Raw genomic sequence first — 19,547 nt, 5'->3', positions numbered from 1 at the left:
CCTGGCCTCTGCCAGCTGCTCAGAAACGCCCTGCCGGTCCCGCTCTGTGGCTGCCAGTCGCACCTCCAGGGCAGCCTTCTCCCGGCCCAGCAGCTCCTTCTCCCTGCACGCCTGGGCCAGCGCCTGCTCCTGGCGAGAGGACTCCTGGCGCAGCAGCTCCAGAGCCCTGCCAGCCGACTCCTTCTCGCGGGAAACCTGGAAGGTGGACACACTACAGCTCGAGTCCTTCCTCGGGAACCCTGTGCAGAGCCAGCCAGAGGACAAAGAGCTCCTGTGCTCTGGGCTCAAAGCTTCAGAGCATCTGCTGTATGCAGCACTGATACCCTGGGCTGCCAAAAGGCACTGGCACCGTCAACTTGAAGTGATGTCTCTGGCCCTTCTGGTTTGCCTGGGACCAGACACCTCCTTCACGACAAACATCCCTACTCCAAACTATTTGTTGTCATGCAAAAACACTGCATCTTCCAGAACTGCCACTTTGCAAATGAAATTTCCAGCAATCTATTCCAGAGCAGGAAATTTTCAGGGAAGGCTGAGCAAAAGCAATTTTGCTCACTGAAGCAAGTGAAAATACACAGGGTTTCTCCTTCTAGGAAAAAAACCCCACGTGAAAGTGTCACCTCCCTCAGTGTGTAAAGCAGCTGTATGTGTGAGGGGATCCTTGGCAGGGAAATGGCCCTTGTGGGGAGCAGTCATTTAGTGATTTATGCAAGTCTGGCTGATGTGGCCAAAGCAGACTCTATCTGCACAGCAGTTCACACCAACAAAACCATTTACTTACACAAAGAAGTAGTCTAATGTAGCTTAAGATTAACTGTGTTTTTTGAGCTGTTTTCTTCAGTATAAAACCTCTGCTGTGTATTTGCCAAACCTACCACATCCTCCAAACTTGTGACTAACAGAAAAGAAACAAACCATTTTCTCACAGTTATCCTATAATACCCAATCTAAACCTCCCCCTGGCACAACTTGTGGCCATTTCCTCTTGTCCCTTGTTCTCTGGGAGCAGAGCCTGACCCCATCCTGGCTCCCCCCTCCTGTCAGGGAGATGCAGAGAGCAAGAAGGTCCCCCCGAGCCTCTTTTTCTCCAGGCTGAGCCCCCTCAGCTGCTCCTGATGCTCCAGACCCTGTCTTTCTTGTTGTGAAGGGCCCAAAATTGACTTCAAGATTTGAGATGAGGCCTCATCAGTGCCCAGCACAGGGGGATGGTCACTGCCCTGGTCCTGTTTGACACGCTTCTTTTGATAAAGCCAGGATGCCTTTGTCCTTCTTGGCTACCTGGGCACACTGACAGCTCATGTGCAACTGCTGTTCACCAGCACTCCCAAAACCTTTTCCCTCAGGCAGCTTTTCAGCCACCAAGTTGCACATGTCTTAAAACAGAATTTCAAGAATTTAAAGATGTAACTCCCTTTCTTAGCAGTACAGGACAGCAGCCATAGACCTGCAGCTTTTTCCTGCTCTCCAGGCTCAAACAAACCGAGTTTTGAAAGTTGCAGATTCCACAACAAAAAGCATCAACGGAAACATGCAGCTCATTTTTTTTGTTTCAGAAAAAAAGGTTCAGACCTACACAGTTTGTTTCTTTTGCCACATGTGAGATTAGTAGCCCCACTCAGATTCAAGGGCAACACAATTGTCTCTTTGCAGTTTATCAAAAGCCACAAAAGAGGCCAACAGAGACAGGTGGACTAAAAGACTCTGTAGAAGCACAGGACAACTCAACTGCAGAACAGCTCTGCAAGCCATCCACACATTTCCAAAAAGGAGCAAACAAAGCCTTGTGACCTCCAGCACTACCATGTGTCCCCTTGACCAAATCACTGCAGAATCTAACAGGTACAGCTCCCCTCAGCCAAGCAGCTAAATGCCCACCTGGACATGCCACCTTTTTGGTCTCACCTGACAGAATTTCTCCTGGGTTTCTGCCTTCTCCTCTCCCAGTGCCCTCAGTTCCACCCGCAACTCCTCCTGTTGCTCTTCTGCTTCCTTCAGCAGCTGCTCCAGCTGGGCTTTCTCTGTGCTGAGCTCTTCTTTAGCTCTTTCACAAAAGTTCAGCTTCTCCTGCTCAGAGACCTTTGCTCTCTCCATTTCATCCACTTTAGCCGACAGAACTTCCTTCTCTTGCTCCAACTACAGTCAGAGAACCACAGAGGAAATAAAGTACAGTAAGAATTACTAAGAAGTTTGGCTCAGACACAAAAGGAACATTGCCATGGTCAGACTGTCCCCAGGCAAGAAGGCTGAGAAGCAGCAGCATCTGGCAACGTCTTTGGCAACTGCTCACCTGCAGCACATGTTTGTTCAGTTGCACTTTGTCCAGTGCCAGAGCTTCATTGATGCTGCTCATCTTTGCTGCTGCAGCCCGGAGATCGGCTCTTTCAGCATTCAGCTTGTTCTGAGACCCTGTCAGCTCAGCCACTGACCGCTCTGCCTGGAGGGGCAAAAGAACAATGGAACAACAAAGGCAGCAAAATCCCACACTTCAGGCAGCAACTCCACCTCCCTGGCTGCCTCTGACTTATTCCCAGGGCAGAGCTCCCAATGAGCTCATGGGGATCAATGACCCCAAACAATGAGTCTGGTCAGGCCACCATTTTCCATGGAGAACAACACTGTCCCTGTCTTCTACTGCCAAAAACAGCATCTGGGGAGAAAAACTCCCTCTGACAAGTGCTACCTAGAAATAAGGTGTCCATACCTTCTCCAGAGCCATGGTAAGCTCATCCTTCTCTTGCTCTAGCAGATCCCTCTGAAGCTGCAATTTCTCCAGTGTCTGTCTCATGACTAACAACTCCCTCTGCAATGATGAGTGTTTTCCCTCAAGTGCAGCCAAGTCCTTCAGTCTGTGAGGAGGGAAAGGCAAGGTTTTTATCAAAAAACAGTCTATGATCCAAACGAGGAGCATTTGTGCACCATTTGTTTCTTTATGCTGAGCCTCTTCAAGCCCAGCACTGCCCACCCCTGCCCAGAGAAAGCCTGAACACTCACAGGAGCTCCTGGTCACGCCGCGCTCTCTCCATCCTCTCCTCCTGCTCTGCCTTTTCTGCCTGGGCTGACTCTTCCTTCAGCTGCAGCTCAGCTTTACTCTGACGCAGACAAGAGGCTTCTTGCTCCATTAATCCCAGCTGCTGTTGTAGCTCTTCCCTAGTTTTCTCAAGATTTGCACAGTCCCTGCAGAGACAAGGCTCAGTCAGAAGAACAAAGAAGCCTGGAGAGTCACAGATCCCATTTTCAGCACTCCAGGATGGAGCTGGAGGCAGCAAGCTAAGGAAGACCTTGGTCTTTCCCTCTCAAGGAAATCCCTGAAGAGGGAAAGAAAGGCAGGCTTTTGCCTTCCTTCAGTGAGAAACAGTGGCTGGGAAAGGGCACCCAAAGAACAGCATTCAGGGAGACAGCTTGGCGAGAGGGAAGCATCTTGTGCTCCAACATCACTGTCCATCTCAGAGACAGCCTTGGGAGTCACTGTAGAGCATGAAAAGCCCTGACAGGACAATGCTGAAGTGCCACACTGAGGCCTACATGTGGAAGGGCAGGTGAGTTCTTTGCTCAGAACACCTCTGGACTCCCACAACTGGAAACATTGCCTCTGAATGCAGGAGGAGGAGGAGGAAACACTCACCTCCTGAGTTCCTCTACCAAGGACTGCAGGTGCTGTTGGTGGCTGCTGGACCTCTTGCATTTCTCCTCCAATTTCTCAAGCTTTTGCTGCACCTCCCTGCACTTCTCTTCCTGCTGTCTCTGCTGCTGCAGCAGGAAATTGTTTGAGTCCTCCCTGGCAGAAAGCTCTTCTCTCAGGGCCTGCAGGAACAGACAGGGAAAGAGCACAAACAAGCAGTAAGGAGCAGGGAAGACGGCTCCAGAGAGCTGGGAGAAGCAAGCACAGACAGCTCCCCTGAAGGCAAAAAGCTGTGCTGAGGGTGTGGGGATCAAAGAGAGAAAAGCAGAAGAACATAGAGCTGGTGAGACCAGCAAGGCAGTGTGGGACCACAAGTGCAAAGGTGAGAAAGAAAGTGGCTCAAGGGGCCGAGGGAATGGGAAGGGTATGGAGCTGAGCAAGGCATCGGCAGCTGAGCCTGTGGCCAGTGGGCAAGACAAGCACAAGGGCTCACCTGTGTTGCCCCTCGCATCCTTGCCAGTGCTTCCAGAACCAATCCAAAGGCATGCCCTGTATCAACCAGTCTCGGAGCAGAGAAGATGTTCCCAGACTCTGTGTGATGGGAACTGTCAGTGCAGATAATGCTGACCAGGCTGTCGCTGTCGTCTAACACCACCTGAGAGCCCACATCAAGCTGTTAGTCTTTGCTCATTCTACTTATTCTCCTTTTCCCCTCACTTCACCCTGGAGTCATTAAAAACTCAATTCTCTCATTTCTGCAGTCCAAACAAGTTTGTCCCTGTGGCCACAGGTACTCCAGGGATTTCTGAATACAGCTACTCTTCACAAGTGTGAAGTGGCTGGAGGCTGCCTGAATGCTCACTTCCTTGAAGCTGTGTAAAAGAGCTGATAATTAAACTCTCCTCCCTCAAGGGAATTTTAGGTATAAATTGAGGTTACCCCTGAACAGTTGCAATTCTGGGGAGATTATGATGGTCAGGGAACATAGAGGGAAGGAGCAGAGTTGCCAAGTGCATTGACTGAGTCAGTGACCTTTTATAAAAATCTGAAGAGCAACAGTCATTGCTCAAAGAGGGTGGGGGAAGTACCTAAGAAACACTGGAATACAAATGTCAAGTAGCACACTCAAAGCAGATTCCAAAAGAGACCTTAGTGGGACGGTGAAGGCAAAGGTACTGAAACTTCTAGTGGTTCAGTTGAAGTGTCACAGGACAGCAACTTGCAAGTTAGGACAGGTTCTATGTCATAAAAGTGGTCTAAAAATCAGAGGCAATGCCAGTTAACACAGTCAGTACACAACATGTATCTCTGATCCCTGGGCTAGTCTGTTGTCTTCCTCAAGTACTTTAAAATCGAATTTACAGGGATGTGGTCCCTGCACCAACTCTGTACTCACCTCAGTGATATTTTTTATGAGCTTTTGGAGGAAAAGATTCTCTTCTTTGGCACTTTTAGTCAATGAAGCTTCAAACTCTTTCTCTATCCAACTTGATTCCTGAGAACAGAATAAAGAAAGGGTGGGCAGGGAAGAGCTGCTCCCATCTGCAGTGTTCCCATCCTCAGCAGCATTGTCACGCCGATGGGTTTCAGCCCTAGTGATTCCAGTATACTCCTGCCCGTATCTACTCCATTTCTTCTTTGCTAAAAAGAAGAGGAAGACCAACAGCTGGTTTTTATAGACTGCTACTAAGCTGTCAGCTCCAAGCAACTCTGATCCCCACAGACTTAAAGTCACAGGCAGAAGAGCATTGGTGTGACCCCTCAGAGGAAGATACCTGAACTGTCTGCAGCTCCTCTGCCACTGCCTGCACCTGAACTGACTCCACATCAGCCAAACTCACAAGGAATAGTTTGGCCACGTGTCTGATGTTCCCATATGCTGAGCATCTTTCCTGCTCTGTCTCTTGAGGAAGCTGTGCTCAGCTGGAGAGCAAACACTGGGCTGTCTCTCAGGTAAAGGTAAAACATACTAGAATCTCCACTGTGTCGTTAAGTGTTTTCATGGTCTTCTCCTTCTCCTCGTTCTGCTTCTGAGACTGTACAAGCAAGGCTGAGAGCTCCATCACCCTGAGAAGAGAAGGTCCATGTGCCATTCCAAAAGCTTTGCACACCATCACCTGTTAAAGAGCAAAGCAGCTCCCGGAAGCATAGCAGAGAAAGTTCAACCCAGGAAACACAGCAAAGGCAGTGCTTATGTCTACAGGTTAATAGGCTTCATCTTGAAAAATGGCACTTCTTGTCCCAAAGGCCTCTGCACTCAGTCTTGCAAGGAATTGTCAGCACAGAGGTGCTACAGTGCTTGTGATGGCCCTGGGCAAATTCCTCCCAACTCCTTCAGCACAGCCCAGAGTAGCAACAGGGACACAGTTCTCTTTATACTGGTCTCAGTTTTTTACCAAGAACCAACTAACAGCAAAAGCACTCTAAGAGGCAATCCCTTTTCCACTCTTGTCTTACTCAGAAGTTTCTGTTGGGCAGATGATTTTTTCTATCCTTTCTGTTGAAGGTAAGAGTTTGCCCAGGTACAGAAACAGGGCTGTGCACAATGGGTGTGTTCTAAACATGAACAAAAAGATAATGTTGTAATAGCAAAGTTTCAAACACCTTTACCTGTCCTGAAGCTCCTTCTTCTCCAGGTCCCACCTGACTTGTGAGGCCACCACTTCCTGAGTCTTGTGGTTTATTTTCTGTTCCATTTGCTGGTCTGCCTGACCCTTCAGGACAGGTTTACCCAGAGCTATGGACTCCCTGAGCCGTCCGATGGAGTTCAGGTGGGAGCAGTTCACCAGGATAGATCCACAAAGCCTCATTTGTTCCGCCTTCAGCTCTGACAAATCTCTGGAGAGGAACCAAGAAACAACCAACGTTCACACCACCATCTTCATCAGCTGACTCACTCCTGAAGCGTGTAATCATGCAACAGGCAATGCTGGCAGGCAAGATGACCTCTTCCCTGGGGAGAGTCATTAATGTGACACTTGGGGACCAGGACACATCTTGACAGCTGAACAAAGACTTTCCTGGGTAGTTGAGGGAGGAGTTTGTCTTCTCCTCAGATGTAAGAAGAAAGACATGGCACAGCCAGAAGGCCTCAAGAATCCCTAATTACTCTTATTATTGTTGCTCTTGCTCTATCTTCTTAACATGCTCTTGATTATCTTTAATAGGTGCCAGGAATTTTACCAAAGTCCCCAGCTTTTATTGAAGGGAATCAGCCTTAAGTGCTGTTATCATCCCCCCTTGGACTGTTAAGAGGCTCATGATCATACCTATATAATAAACACTTCAGGAAAGGGGTGTAAGAATTGGCCTAAAATGCTTTAACATAAAAGTACAAATAACACAAACATTAAATAGCAGGTCAGGCAGACTTTACACAATAGCGAAGACTTATAACCAAATAAGACAAACAGCTGACAGTAACGCAGAGTTTGAAATTGCATGCTGACACCAGAAGAAGGTATTATTATGGCTATGTTATTTTTGCATAGAAGGCAACTGTGAGAAAGGAACCTCAGTGAGCCCAAGAACAAGAAAACAATCATAAAAAGAGGTATCAAACTAAGCAAAATAAATTCAATAAATGCAGTAACAGCATAGAGAAGCTATTTTTTCTCTGAACAACACTAGGAGATGAATAAGTGGATACAAACCAATCAAAATAAATGTACATTGGAAATGAAAAGGGATAAAAGGTATGCATTAATGATCTTTCTCTCAGGAAAAGAAACCTGGTGAGATTTTTAAGGCAGGTTCTCATCATTCTCTACAAGGGACTGCTCCATACACCGAAGTATTGCACAGCTTCAGTGAATCTATTCCCAGGTGTCCACCCATGCCTGTGCCTGTGTTCATGTGCCCACACATCACCACAGCCAAATCACCTGCTCAGGGCCTCTGCAGTGCTCAAGCTCCTCAGCTTTACCTGCAAACCAGCAGCAAACAAAATGCTTCTGAAAATGGCCCAAAGCATTGCTTCCAACTGCCAACAGAAAAAAAGGTAGGAGAAATCCCCTCTTTTGCTGTAACTAACGCAACACTGAGGTTCAAAAAGCAGGTGTGAAGGCAAGCCACATATTTTCTGAAGCTCTTGCCTTAACTTCCACTCACCGGTCCGTGGCAGTCTTCATCTCCAGGAAATGACGGCGGAACGTCACCACCTGACGCCACAGGCTGAGCAGACGGTTATGTTCCCCCCTTAAGTAGTTGTCATAAAGCTAAACGTGCAAAGACAGAAAGAAATGCCAATTCAGCCTTCATTGTCACTGTACACATCTCTCAGATAGGGGAGTACAACCACCATCACCAGGTGCCCTTGAGGAACTACTGCACCAGGGACATTAAGGACTGCAGAGGTACCACAGAGGCACACAGCAGACCTGCCAAGAAGGGAACACCCACAGTTCTCCTGCAGCAGTGCATAGCAGCAAAGCAAACTGATCATGAGTCATCCCCTTGCCTTGCAGAGGTGTCTCAGCCTCTGTGGAGGAAGACAAACACAAGCTCCTCTAAGCCCTGTGTCAGGTTGCCTTACAACAGGTATGGGAGGCCTGTCTTGTTCCTCTATTTGGCCACTTTGAATCTGAGACAAGGATTTAGGAACTATAAGAAAGACAAGCATTCCTGTGACTGCCCTACAGTGCCCAGCAAGAGCCAGCATTTGCCTTTAGGACCCAGTAGTACAGTCACAGCAGGTGGGCATCTCCCACCAGCACCATGTGCTGACTCCTCCCCCTCACACTCCTGTCCTGCTTACCAACACCAAAACCTTCAGTAATCTTCAGCAGAGCCACAACCCCCACACAGCAAGTTCTCTGTGCCAGGAACAAAATGCATTCGTGTTCTGACCTGGCATCACGGCTGAATTCCCACAGCCCGTCCCTACCTCACGCTCACGGCGCCATTCACTCTCCTTCAACTCCAGCTCCTCCCGGGCCCTCATCCAATCCACCGTCAGCTTTCCAACATCTTCTCTGAGGGCTGAATTAACCTCACTGGCTTTATCAAGGTGCTCCCGCAGGAGAGTGTTCACTTCTGCCAGGTTCTCACACCTTGGAAAGGGAGAAACAGCAATGAGGTCACTGAACAACTGCTCTTCAGCATCCCTGTGATTTTCCAGCTCCCTCAACACTGACTTTGCTGCCTGAGAGGCAGTAAAAGCACTTTCTAGGATTAAGATCTGTGATGAAAACCTCATTTGCTTTCCCTTGCTTTGAGCCTTTAATTTCCACCTATGATTTTGTTTTCCCCTTCATCCTTGATGATGCCCATAATTAACAACTCAACCCCTCCTTCATGCTGATGGTCACTGGATGCATCACCTTTCTCCAGCACTGTCTGAACCACTCACCTACTGAACCACAGAATAATTTAGGCTGGAAAGGGACCTTTCACCCAGAATACACACCCCCCCTCCCCACTCAAAGCAGAGCCATTCAGCACACAGCACTATTACTGCACCACAGAAAACAGACGGTGGACCTTTCTCCTGCCAAAGCAGCTTGCCCAACCGCTTCCCTTGGGGACACCAGGCAGCACCGACAGGTTTTCCCTCACTTCCATGAGCATCCAGGATACCAAGTATGAAGAAATGCTTCTTCCTTGTACCTTTGCTGCTCCTCTTCCACCTGAAGCAGGGCTTTCTCCAGGCTGTGGTCTGCTGTGGCTTCCCATCTGCCTGGAAGGGATCCCTTAAGAAAAAAGGAAATGTTTAGTCAAATGCTGGTGTTTTCTTCACCACTGTTAGCATCCACCACCTTCCTGTCCATTAGCTGGGTATCTCAGGAGCTCGTGGTTTCCAGATGTGTTGTGATTACAGGGAAGAAGGGAGTAGAAGGGAAGAGTGTTACTCAGTGAGCAGCTCTCCTTACTCTCCCACTGTTGAACCCTCACAGCTATGTATCCTCAGCTCATGACCTCAAGTGCTGACTTTGACTTGAAGCCTGGGAATGCTCTCCTATTCTCCTACCCTTCGGTTTCTATGTTTACTTTAGCCGTGAAGCAGAAAGAAAAGCACAGAGCCAGGTCTGTACACTGAACACCAACATTCCTGCCTTCCAAAACGCTATTTCAACTGGTTCTTCCTCCAAGACAGCTGTACCATGTAACAGGCAGCACAGTCCTCTCCTGAGACCCAGGACAAAGGTTACTGCAGCAATAAAGCACTCTTTCACAGAATTAAAATCCTCAACTGGGTTTTCCTGACTAGCATTTCTGGGACTACTGGCTGCCCTAAGAATGGCAACTGGACAAAACTGATGGGAAAACTCAGAGCGCTTCTCTAAACCCTCAGACAGTAAAATCTTGTTTTCCTGTCATTGCTTTGTGAAGGTGTTTTTTTGGTCTGCAATTAGGAATGCTATGTGCACTCTCTTTAGTCCACAACCTGCACACTCACCCCTCCGGCTTTCACTTGCTGCTCCAGCTCTCGACACCAAGTCTGGTACCGCAGTACCTGGGTGGATACAGAGATTGAAGATGAGCGAACCCAGCGTGTAACAGAGTCGGCTCCTCCTGCATTAGTTTTTCTCTGAGTCTGTACAGCCCAAGCACAGCGATGCCGATACAGTCAACAAGAAGTGATTACAACACAGAGGAGCTTCACTTTAATACGACAGAGACTGAGGCGGGGTTTCTTTCAAACGCAGCGCTGTCGGCTCACCTGAGACAGCGATGGAGACACACGTGGGCAGCTCTGCCGGGCCTAAGGCCACCACCTACCCCGAGACAACGGCTGGGTGTTCGAGGGAACACCTCCTCTGAAGCGATGGAAATGAGTTCTCAAATTTGCTTTGCAAGCCAACCAGCTCGGCTCCCGCCCCGGACAAGCCCTACTAAGGGGCCAACCAGCAGCGTTGCTGCGGCTCGGAACCGACCTCAGGGGAGCTCGGCGGGGCGACCGCTGCGGGGCCGCCCTTCCCCGAGCTCCGGGCTGGGCGAGGAGCCCCGGGGAGGCCACGCCGAGTCCCCCCGGGCAGCGCGGGCGTCCCGGCCACCCCGTCCCGGCCCCGGGCACCGCCCGCCCCTCACCTCGTCCTGCAGCTGCCGCACCAGCCCCGCCTGGCGCTGCTGCGCCTCCTCCGCGCTCCGCAGCCGCCGCCGCAGCGATCCCGGGCTGCGCTGCCCGTCCTCCGCCATGGCCCGGCCGAGCCCGCCCGCCCCGCCGGGCCACACCAGGGCCCTGCCCCGCCGGGCCGCGCTTCCCGCCCGCCCGGAGGGCCCTGCCCGCCCCCAGGCTCCGTCCCGCCCGGACGGTCCCGCCCGCCGGGCCGCGGGCGGAGCGGCTCCCTCGGCCCGCCCGGGGCAGCCCGGCGCAGCCTCAGTGCGAGGGCTCAGTCTGACGCCTCTCCGCCGGTCTCGCCGTGCTGCTGAGGGAAAGCGCTGCCCTGGCAGAAAAATTGATTAATGTTAATGAATCCTCTGCTTTTCACCGAGAATCGTTCTGGGAGCTGGTTAAGCTCATTGTTTAAAATCGTTTTGTATTTGGCTGCTGAATGACACTGACTCGTTTTCAGGCCCTACTTTTTGCTGTGGCAGGGAACGCTTCACCACCGTCATTCGGACTTTTTGGAGAGGTGGAACAGATGAATTGCCACAAAATTCTCTTTGGTCAGCTAAGTAATTTGGGATCGCTGACTCCTTCTCAAATCTTGAATCATTTAAACGTGCTTGTGTTGCAGGGAGGAACAACACCTGTAGAAGGCAATGCAGGCTAATTAACATTGTGTGCCGAATGAAGGAACTCCTTAAGTAACTAGGCTTCCAAAAGTTTGAAATAAACCCTGTATTTCTCTAACTGATAACAGGCAGAGATACCAAAATGTAGGGGAAAACCCATTTCCACTTTATTCAGAGTTAGGAGAATCATGTAAATCTGTGGATCCAAGAAACAAAAATAAAATAAAAATTAATTCTTGATTTGGCAAAGCAGCTCTGCCTGGGTCAGAGCACCAGCTCGGGCCTGGCTCCAGAGGGACCCGCTGTTGGAGCCGCAGGAAGCAGCCAGGTGGGTCCAGCCGTGGGCTCTCACAGCCCCCTGGCCTGCAGGGTGGGACATGCTGAACACTGAGCCTCCTCCGTCCTTGGATCTACGGTGGAAGCAAGAGTCCTCCAGCCTTGACAGCAAAATGCTGTGGCCTCAGCTTAGTCCTAGTGCTCCTGAGATGGGCTGTGCAGTGGATAGGGCTGATCTGTGCTGGGGCAGCCTCACCTCGAGTCCTGAGGGCACTTTTGGCAACCACAGTATAAGAAAGACATACAGCTGTTAGAGAGTGTCCAAAGAGCTACGAAGATAGTGAAGAGCCTAGAAAGGTCACACAAGGAGTGGCTGAGGTAACTTGGTCTATTCAGGTTGGAGGAGACTGAGAAGAGACTCATCAGAGGCTGCAGCTCTGCTGCAGCTGTCTGCTCTCTGTGACCAGTGACAGGACTTGAGGGAACAGCTGGAGCTGTGTCAGGGCAGGGTCAGGTTGGATCTCAGGCAAAGGTTCTTCCCCCAGAGGGTGGTTTTTGGGAACTGCCCAGGCTCCCCAGGGCAGTGGGCACGGCCCCAAGGCTGCCAGAGCTCCAGGGGTGTTTGGACAACGCTCTGAGGGACAGGGTGAGATTGTTGGGGTGTCTGTGCAGGGCCAGGAGTTGGACTGGATGATCCTTGTGGGTCCCTTCCAGCTCAGGATATTCTGTGATTCTATGAATCTGTGATTCATAGCTCACTATTGTTCACAGATGTAGCCAAGTCTCTTGATAACCAATGACACAATTGTTTCTTTGGAATTCCAGTTTTTTATTTAACATCACAGCATTGAAGCACAGTGTTTTAAAATTATGCCACAATTTTCCATAGAAGTGGGAACTTTATTATCTTTGGTTTTGCTTCAGCCGAAGACAAGCAAGTTTTAATTATAACATCTGTGACTTTTGTGTGATTCTTTCCTTTTGAAAAGCAGAGAACTGTTAAGTTCCTTCCTCAAATTATAACTTCATACTTTTAAAAAACAATCCCCCAAAAGCTATGGTGCAGAGGGATAAATTCTCGCAGAAATAGAATGTTCATTTGTTTCAATAAGCAAAAGCAATATGACAGTGAATGGCCTAATATGTGAGTTTACTCAATCCTTTAAATCCTTTCTGAAAATTAATTCACTTGGGAAAGAACAATGAAATTCCTAGTAGATCACTAGAATAAAGATTTCCATGTGCAGCTCAAACTGCAAGTGAACAGATTCTGACTCTTGGCATCACATATCCAGCAGAGCCTCCTGGGAGCCGCTTGGGGCGATGAACTGTGTCCTGTGTGTTTTACAGGGCACCCCGGGAATTCTGGGCTCTGGGGGCATTCCCTGCTTGGCTCAGCTTCTGCTTTATTCCACAGTGTGTGCTGACAGACCAAGCAGGTGATCTGAGCTGTCCCTGAGAAGGGCCCTGCTTGTGCCTGCTGTGACACGAGGCAGGACTTCCCTTGGCTGGAGTTCAGTGACAGCACTGCATCCAGATGACAAACACCCACGGGGGGCAATACAGGAGCAGCATCCGTGCCCCCATGGTTCCAAGCACTTCAGTGGAGTTTGCTTCAAGAAAGCTTCATTTAAAGATCAGTTTGCACAGCTGTTTTGCTTGTTTTTCCTTTTTCTTTCTGGCTAGCTCTGTCCAGCCCCCTAAAATATTTTAATCTTGTAAATATAAATATCATTTGAACATATGAATGATTGTGCCTTTAACCTGATTTACTAAGACAAGGCCCATGTAATCCCATTGTTTTACCTGCTGCTCTTTCACGTCCATCTCTTAAATCATTTGTGAATCTGTTTGCAAATCTCAACGAGCTGTGATAGAGCAACTTAAAAATATTAGATTCTTACAAGTGTTGTGAAAACTGGAGTTGGATGGATTAAAAGTGGGAACTCAACATTCAGCTGCTTTTGTGTCTTACTGGCAAGATGATCATGGCACAGAAGCACACATGGCCTCCTGCCCAGCAGAAAGGTGGGCAATTTGGGAAGGATAAAAGGATGGCATGGCTGGGAGGGCTGTGGGATGGTGTGGAGGGAACGCTGGGGAATGGTCTCACCAGAGGTAACTCAGGGAGAAGCTGCTCTATTTTGATGGGGAGTATCAATCAAAAGTACAGCTGACATCAGAGGAGGGGCCATTAGATCAAAATCAGGAGGGTTTGGATCTACCTTATTTGTGACATCTACAAAATCACTGAACTCTTCTATCCTTCAGTTCCTTCAAACAAGTATTCAGAGCTCCTCATGTCATGCAGGTTGTTATTTATGAAAGTAGTTCAGTGTTTCTGATACTGGTCAGGGTGGGTGGGGGATGCTACAGCACACACAGATCAAGCTAAAAAGTGTTGCACCTCTTCCCTTCTTGCCTCAGAAAGCAAAAGCAGTTGCAGGAGGAGGGCTGGGCTTAGCATCAGTGCAAGGTGAGAGACAGGTCCCAGTAATCCCTGTTCAATCCAGCCCGGTGCCCCATTTCCTGAAGGCTCATTTAGAACAGCAGTTCATTTGTTGCAGCTTATGAAAGACACACTTGCTCCACACTCTGTCCTGGAGGGCTAAAAGCCACAGCACAGCCGTGACACCTGGTTGGACCTGCCCGCCGTCCTGGGGCCGTGGGGTCAGCGGCTCGGAACATTTTGCATCTCGTATTAAAACAAAGGCTGGTGTCCAGCAGTGCCTGGATGAAAGACGGGGGTTAGGCCTGTCTCCAGCTCCCGAGAGGCTGCGGACAAAGGGGAGGAAGGAGGAGGAGGAGGAGAAGGAGGAGGAGGATGAGGATGGCTGCCTGCAGGGTGCACTGCTGCCCCGCTGCACCGCGCCCGCCCTGCGGGGCATCCCCTCCGCCAGGAGCTGCTTCTCCAGCTGGGCTCACACGGAGGTTTTAAGCATAGCGATAAATAAGCCAAAATACACTGTCTGGAGGCACGGCCCCGGGTGTTTGTGTCAAATTAAAGTTACCCTCATTAAGCGCCGGCATTACAGCGCAGCCCTTCAGTCACCAGAGGACAAAGCGAAGCCACTGTTACAGTTCTCTGGAAAAAGAACTAAATGAATTATTCTTCGATTATTTAATGTATGTGTCCAGCGGACTGTGTGACAGGGCTCAGTTGCTGATTTTGCAGTTTGTCCTGTCTAAACGTGGAGTTCATCGAGGGCTGAGGCAGAGGCCGTACTGCCACTTGAAAAGGCATCCTCTGGAGTTTTGAGCCTGTGGAGCTGTTTCACATGAGGCAGAGTATGACTCATGCTAATGAAAAGGGTAAAGAAGATTTTTTTTAAGAAATATATCGCAGTTAAATTAGTTTAGACAGCATGACATCAGAGAGTAATTAAATAGGTTTGTTGGAATTCCGTTTCCAATTCCTGAGTTCAGGTTTGTAAAAGATTTCTGAGCACCTGCAGGTCTCTGTGTGTGAAATATTTTCACTGGAAAGGATTCAAAACTTTAAAAAAACCTTTTAACACAGAGGCAGCATTACGCCATTCTTCCTTCTTGGAAAAAAAAAAAAAAAACCCTTGGATTTAAACAGGACTCCTTCAAGTTTTCAGTCAGTTTTACAGAAGAAAACGAGGTGGTAAACTTTCTCTTTTCAAGAACAAGTTCTTTATAGCTGCTAACTGAAGTCAGGGGAGATCGTATCTGAGTACATGAGCATTTCCACTATGGGACTGGATACAAGTATTGAACAACGAGATTTGAAATGTTTTAATCTCAAACAAAAACCATTTTTGCTGACTTTGGTTTTTAATTTCTTTCATGTTTTCTTCTGCCAAACTGGAGGAACCTTTTCTGATTTTTTCTTTAGTGGCATTCAGAGGAAGACCAGAGGATGAAAATCCTGCATTTTCTCACTTTACTGCTTTGGCATTTGACTTGGCTGTCTCTGGATCTAGTTCCTGGAGCGCTGAGTAATTCTGAAGCAGGCCAGGGTAATCCAGGATCTAAACTAGGGTTTTTAAAAGCAGAAGGAAAGGAGAGGAGTCCCTCTGCACGGGCAGGTACACTGAGGACTGCAAGCCATGGATATAGTGCTGGGACCTCAAAGGCTAGGACTAAAAGCAGTGCTGTTCAGGCTGGAGCTCTGCTGGCCAAGAACGATGAGTCAAAGAAGGTTCCCTCAAGAACAGCAGCCGCGGAGGGCAAGGTAGGACATCTCCCCAGCAGACCTTCTGGAGTAAGGACAGTGACTCCAAAGGTTCAAAATCTTAGCAGCAAGGTGGCTTTGAAAAAAACTGGAACAAGCAGTACTGACACTGATTCTTTCAAAACCAAAAAGACTAAAGAGCCTGTAACCCAGAGGGAAGCTAAGGAAACCTTCCGACATCCCCCGATAACGCCACATGAATACATGCTCTCTTTGTACAGGACTCTCTCAGATGCAGAAAGAAAAGGTGTTAATGGAAGTGTAAAACTGGAGGCTGGACTTGCCAATACAATAACCAGCTTTATAGACAAAGGACAAGGTAAGAAAGGAGCTCGTGTGTGAGTGAGTGTGGACAGAGAGAGATGTCTGAGTGTGTTTATACATGTAGAGAGTATTAGAAAATAATCATACTTTGGTAAAGTCAAATAGCTCTTTTTAATGTAAATGAAATCACACAACTTTGCTGCAGATTTTGTCCTCCTGCCTTATCTTGGAAAATTCATTTAGAGGCAGAACTAGATGGTTGTGTGGCAGCCAAAGAAAACATTTAGAAAGTATTTTAGATGTATATTGTTGAAAATCAATCAGTCTTTGCATGCTTAGGTGTTTAAAAACCTTTTGCATTTTTGTCTTATTTTCTTTCTAGCAAGCTGGGAACTGCTAATGTTAGATTATAGTGTAATGTCTAAAAACACGTAACATGCTAAGAATGAGGCTGTTCTGTGAAAAAAAAACCCTACAAGTTTCAGTATCAAAAGGTCAGTCTGGTTGGTTCAAGGTAGAATTGTGAGGAACTACACTGCAGACCCAGGAGGCATTGTAGGTAGGGTGGGGTATCCATAGGAGCTCAAAGCTTTCAGGTACCACCAAGGAGCCCACAGCTAAGCCCAGACTAACAGGAGTAATAACTTTGGGACTCCAGAACTTGCAGTTCCACATTCAGGTTCCAAACATTGTTGGAAATTTGGGCTAGTGTTTGCTTTCACAGGAGAAACAACCAGGTTCCCAAAGAGCGATGTTTATTTACCTCACCCCTCTGGCTGGGGAACCCCATGTTGCTTCCAGTGACGTTGGTAAGAGTTTTGTCACGTACTTAAGGAAGCAACACAGGCTACAGCTGGTGAAGTAATGGGGATGGAAGCCTCACCAGGACTGGATTTGTTTGTCATTTAATTATTAATAGCTTGGCTGCTGGGAAGGGATGATCCACTGCTCACAGGCACTGCATTCAGGTTCTCAGCTCGCCACTGGAAGGCACTGTTAATGTCACGTCACTGAAACCTTGGCTCAGCCATGTTCCCATGTTCCTCACCAGCTGAAGCAAGCAAATGTAACATCAGGTTAAAGGGAGGAATGTTTTTCTGCCCTGTTTGAAAAAGCTGTGAATCATGCGGAGTTAAGTTAATAAGGCAATTATCCTGGAGTCTGGCACTTCCTGGGGATGCTGGTTTTAAAGGAGTAATTCACTGTTGTATCATCTAAGGGTAAATTTGCTCATGCTTGGAGCCAGCATGAGGCCTGGACACCACTGAAGCTCTGTTTCAGTAATTTAAGTAGGATACAAGTGGTGAATAGGTCCTGTGAGTGCTCAGCCCTGAACAAGGACTATTTTTCAGTTGCCCACTCACAACTTTGAAGGTAGAAAATGCCCACTGGTGAAAGAAAGGAGATTTCTCCAAGGCAAACTTAGAAACTCATTTCCCTGGGTGAGTCACTGAGTTCTTCTGTGTCCCTGCACAGAGCTGATCCCTTAGATAAAGATTGGTTTTTTTGTTCAGAGGGCTAATTAAGGCTACTTCTAGCTTATGAGCAGACTTGAGGAAAACCATTAAGAACTGAATAACTGATATTGATCTGTGCTTGACATATATTTAAAAATTTGTGTCCTTTTTTTAGATGAGCGAGCACCAACTATAAGAAAACAAAAATATATTTTTGACATCAGTGCATTAGAAAAAGATGGTTTGCTGGGAGCAGAGCTTCGAATATTGAGGAAGAAACCTTCTGATACATGGAAGTCTCATTCTTCTGGAAAAACTTCCCAAGTGAAATTATTTAGCTGCTCTACAAACAGACAAGCAGCAACACTCCTGGACTCTCGGACTGTCAGTATCACCGACACACCAAAGTGGGAAGTGTTTGACATCTGGAAACTTTTCAGAAACTTTAAAAACTTGGTTAACTTGTGTTTTGAGCTGGAAACTTTTGACAGGGGCAGAGCTGTTGATCTCAGGAGTGTGGGATTTAATAGAACGGGAAGACAGGTCAATGAAAAGGCTCTGTTCTTGGTGTTCGGCAGGACCAAAAAAAGAGACTTATTCTTCAATGAAATCAAAGCTAGATCTGGCCAAGATGACAAAACTGTTTATGAGTACTTGTTCAACCAGAGGCGGAAGAGAAGAGCTCCTCTGGCAACACGGCAAGGGAAGAGGCCCACTAAGAATCTGAAGGCGAGGTGTAGCAGAAAAGCCCTCCACGTGAATTTTAAGGACATGGGCTGGGATGACTGGATAATAGCCCCTCTGGAGTATGAAGCATATCACTGCGAAGGGCTCTGTGAATTCCCCCTCCGGTCCCACCTGGAACCCACCAACCACGCAGTTATCCAGACGTTAATGAACTCCATGGACCCGGAATCGACCCCCCCGACCTGCTGCGTCCCAACCCGGCTGAGCCCCATCAGCATTCTTTTCATTGACTCTGCAAACAACGTGGTCTACAAGCAGTATGAGGACATGGTGGTGGAGTCGTGTGGTTGCAGGTAGCAGCACAGTCACTCACGTGAATATGTTATGAATACACCACCTTGGACATAACCTCTCCTCAAACAAGGTTAACTACATTTCTTACCTCTAGGGTAAGTGTGTTTACAAGGACGTAGCAATAAATGCAGTGCTGCTCTATGTCTCTCCATGGGCATATTTCAGTAGCATTTGGATGCTGTCATGCAGCTGGATGTAAGGCCTTGTGCCGGTGACACGAGACTGTCCCTCACTGAAGTCCATGACAGAGAAGATGATACCTCTACACCCCTAGATTGCCTGCTTTTAGCCTCAAGGCAGTGGATAAAGAAGGTATCGGTGAGCTGTGGATATGACCTGTTTGATCCTTTGAACATTGTTCTTGAGACTGAATTTATGTCTGGTTCCCATGTGCTTTGTCCATTCATAAATGTAAGAAAAGAGTCCCGATGTCTAGAAAGGAAGGTTGTGTTCTGGTGTGCCCCCATCTTGGTGTAAATAGTTGCACTGTAATGTGATTTCTTTCTGATTAGCTCTTGAAACTATGCATATATAAAAAAAGGAGTCATTAAATATAATATGTTGGTTTAGTTTTAAGTTTTACATGAAGATAGGTGATGCAGGAGGTATTTGCTTCCATGTATGTTTTCCTCCAAGCTACATATCTTTCTTAAGTATCCACCTTTCCATTATTATGTAGCAAGATATATTATTCTGTATAAGGTCCAAGTTGTTCTCAAATGCTCATAGTAAAAGTGTTCAATTATGGCATAAGATGTAATAAATTATTGACACAGTGCTGCATTGTGTCTAGCTGTCCAACTCTGCATAATTATAATGCTATTAAGAAATTTGTTTTATGCTTTTGTACAATAAATACAAGTGAAAGGGACTTTTCAGTGAAGCAGAAAACCAGGAGTATGCAAAACATGTCCATGTATTTTGCTGGCACAGGGAGAAACTGTGGAAACATTGGAAGAAAGATCTGAAAGGATGGCCTGGTTTGATCTGGTGGGGAATAAGACTATCACTTGAT

At 47.7% G+C, this 19,547-nt stretch overlaps 2 protein-coding genes across 2 annotated transcripts in view; one reads left to right on the top strand and one right to left on the bottom strand.

Moving 5' to 3' along the window:
* Nucleotides 1-10,756, bottom strand: part of CEP250 (centrosomal protein 250) — a 29,655-nt gene extending 18,899 nt beyond the window's left edge. The window contains exons 1-15 of the mRNA XM_027664016.1: nt 10,649-10,756; nt 10,017-10,073; nt 9,227-9,309; nt 8,505-8,670; nt 7,730-7,836; nt 6,230-6,457; nt 5,590-5,686; nt 5,016-5,114; nt 4,113-4,274; nt 3,623-3,801; nt 2,992-3,174; nt 2,702-2,846; nt 2,288-2,434; nt 1,903-2,133; nt 2-195 (exon numbers count right to left, since the gene is read on the bottom strand). Coding sequence (XP_027519817.1) covers nt 2-195; nt 1,903-2,133; nt 2,288-2,434; nt 2,702-2,846; nt 2,992-3,174; nt 3,623-3,801; nt 4,113-4,274; nt 5,016-5,114; nt 5,590-5,686; nt 6,230-6,457; nt 7,730-7,836; nt 8,505-8,670; nt 9,227-9,309; nt 10,017-10,073; nt 10,649-10,756 — 2,186 coding nt within the window. The remainder of the gene's footprint in view (nt 1; nt 196-1,902; nt 2,134-2,287; nt 2,435-2,701; nt 2,847-2,991; nt 3,175-3,622; nt 3,802-4,112; nt 4,275-5,015; nt 5,115-5,589; nt 5,687-6,229; nt 6,458-7,729; nt 7,837-8,504; nt 8,671-9,226; nt 9,310-10,016; nt 10,074-10,648) is intronic.
* GDF5 (growth differentiation factor 5) lies at nt 10,755-19,320 on the top strand. The gene is made up of 4 exons (XM_027664015.1): nt 10,755-10,872; nt 11,077-11,227; nt 15,992-16,089; nt 17,667-19,320. The coding sequence occupies exons 1-4, from the start codon at nt 10,755-10,757 to the stop codon at nt 18,533-18,535; spliced, it is 1,236 nt and encodes a 411-aa protein (XP_027519816.1). The 3' UTR covers nt 18,536-19,320.
* Nucleotides 19,321-19,547: the final 227 nt, after the last annotated feature.

The sequence above is a fragment of the Corapipo altera genome, unplaced genomic scaffold (assembly GCF_003945725.1).
Source record: "Corapipo altera isolate COAL_440 unplaced genomic scaffold, ASM394572v1 110, whole genome shotgun sequence".
NCBI lineage: Eukaryota > Metazoa > Chordata > Aves > Passeriformes > Pipridae > Corapipo > Corapipo altera.
Note: the sequence above shows the minus strand (reverse complement) of the source record. Positions and strands in the feature narration are given on the sequence as shown.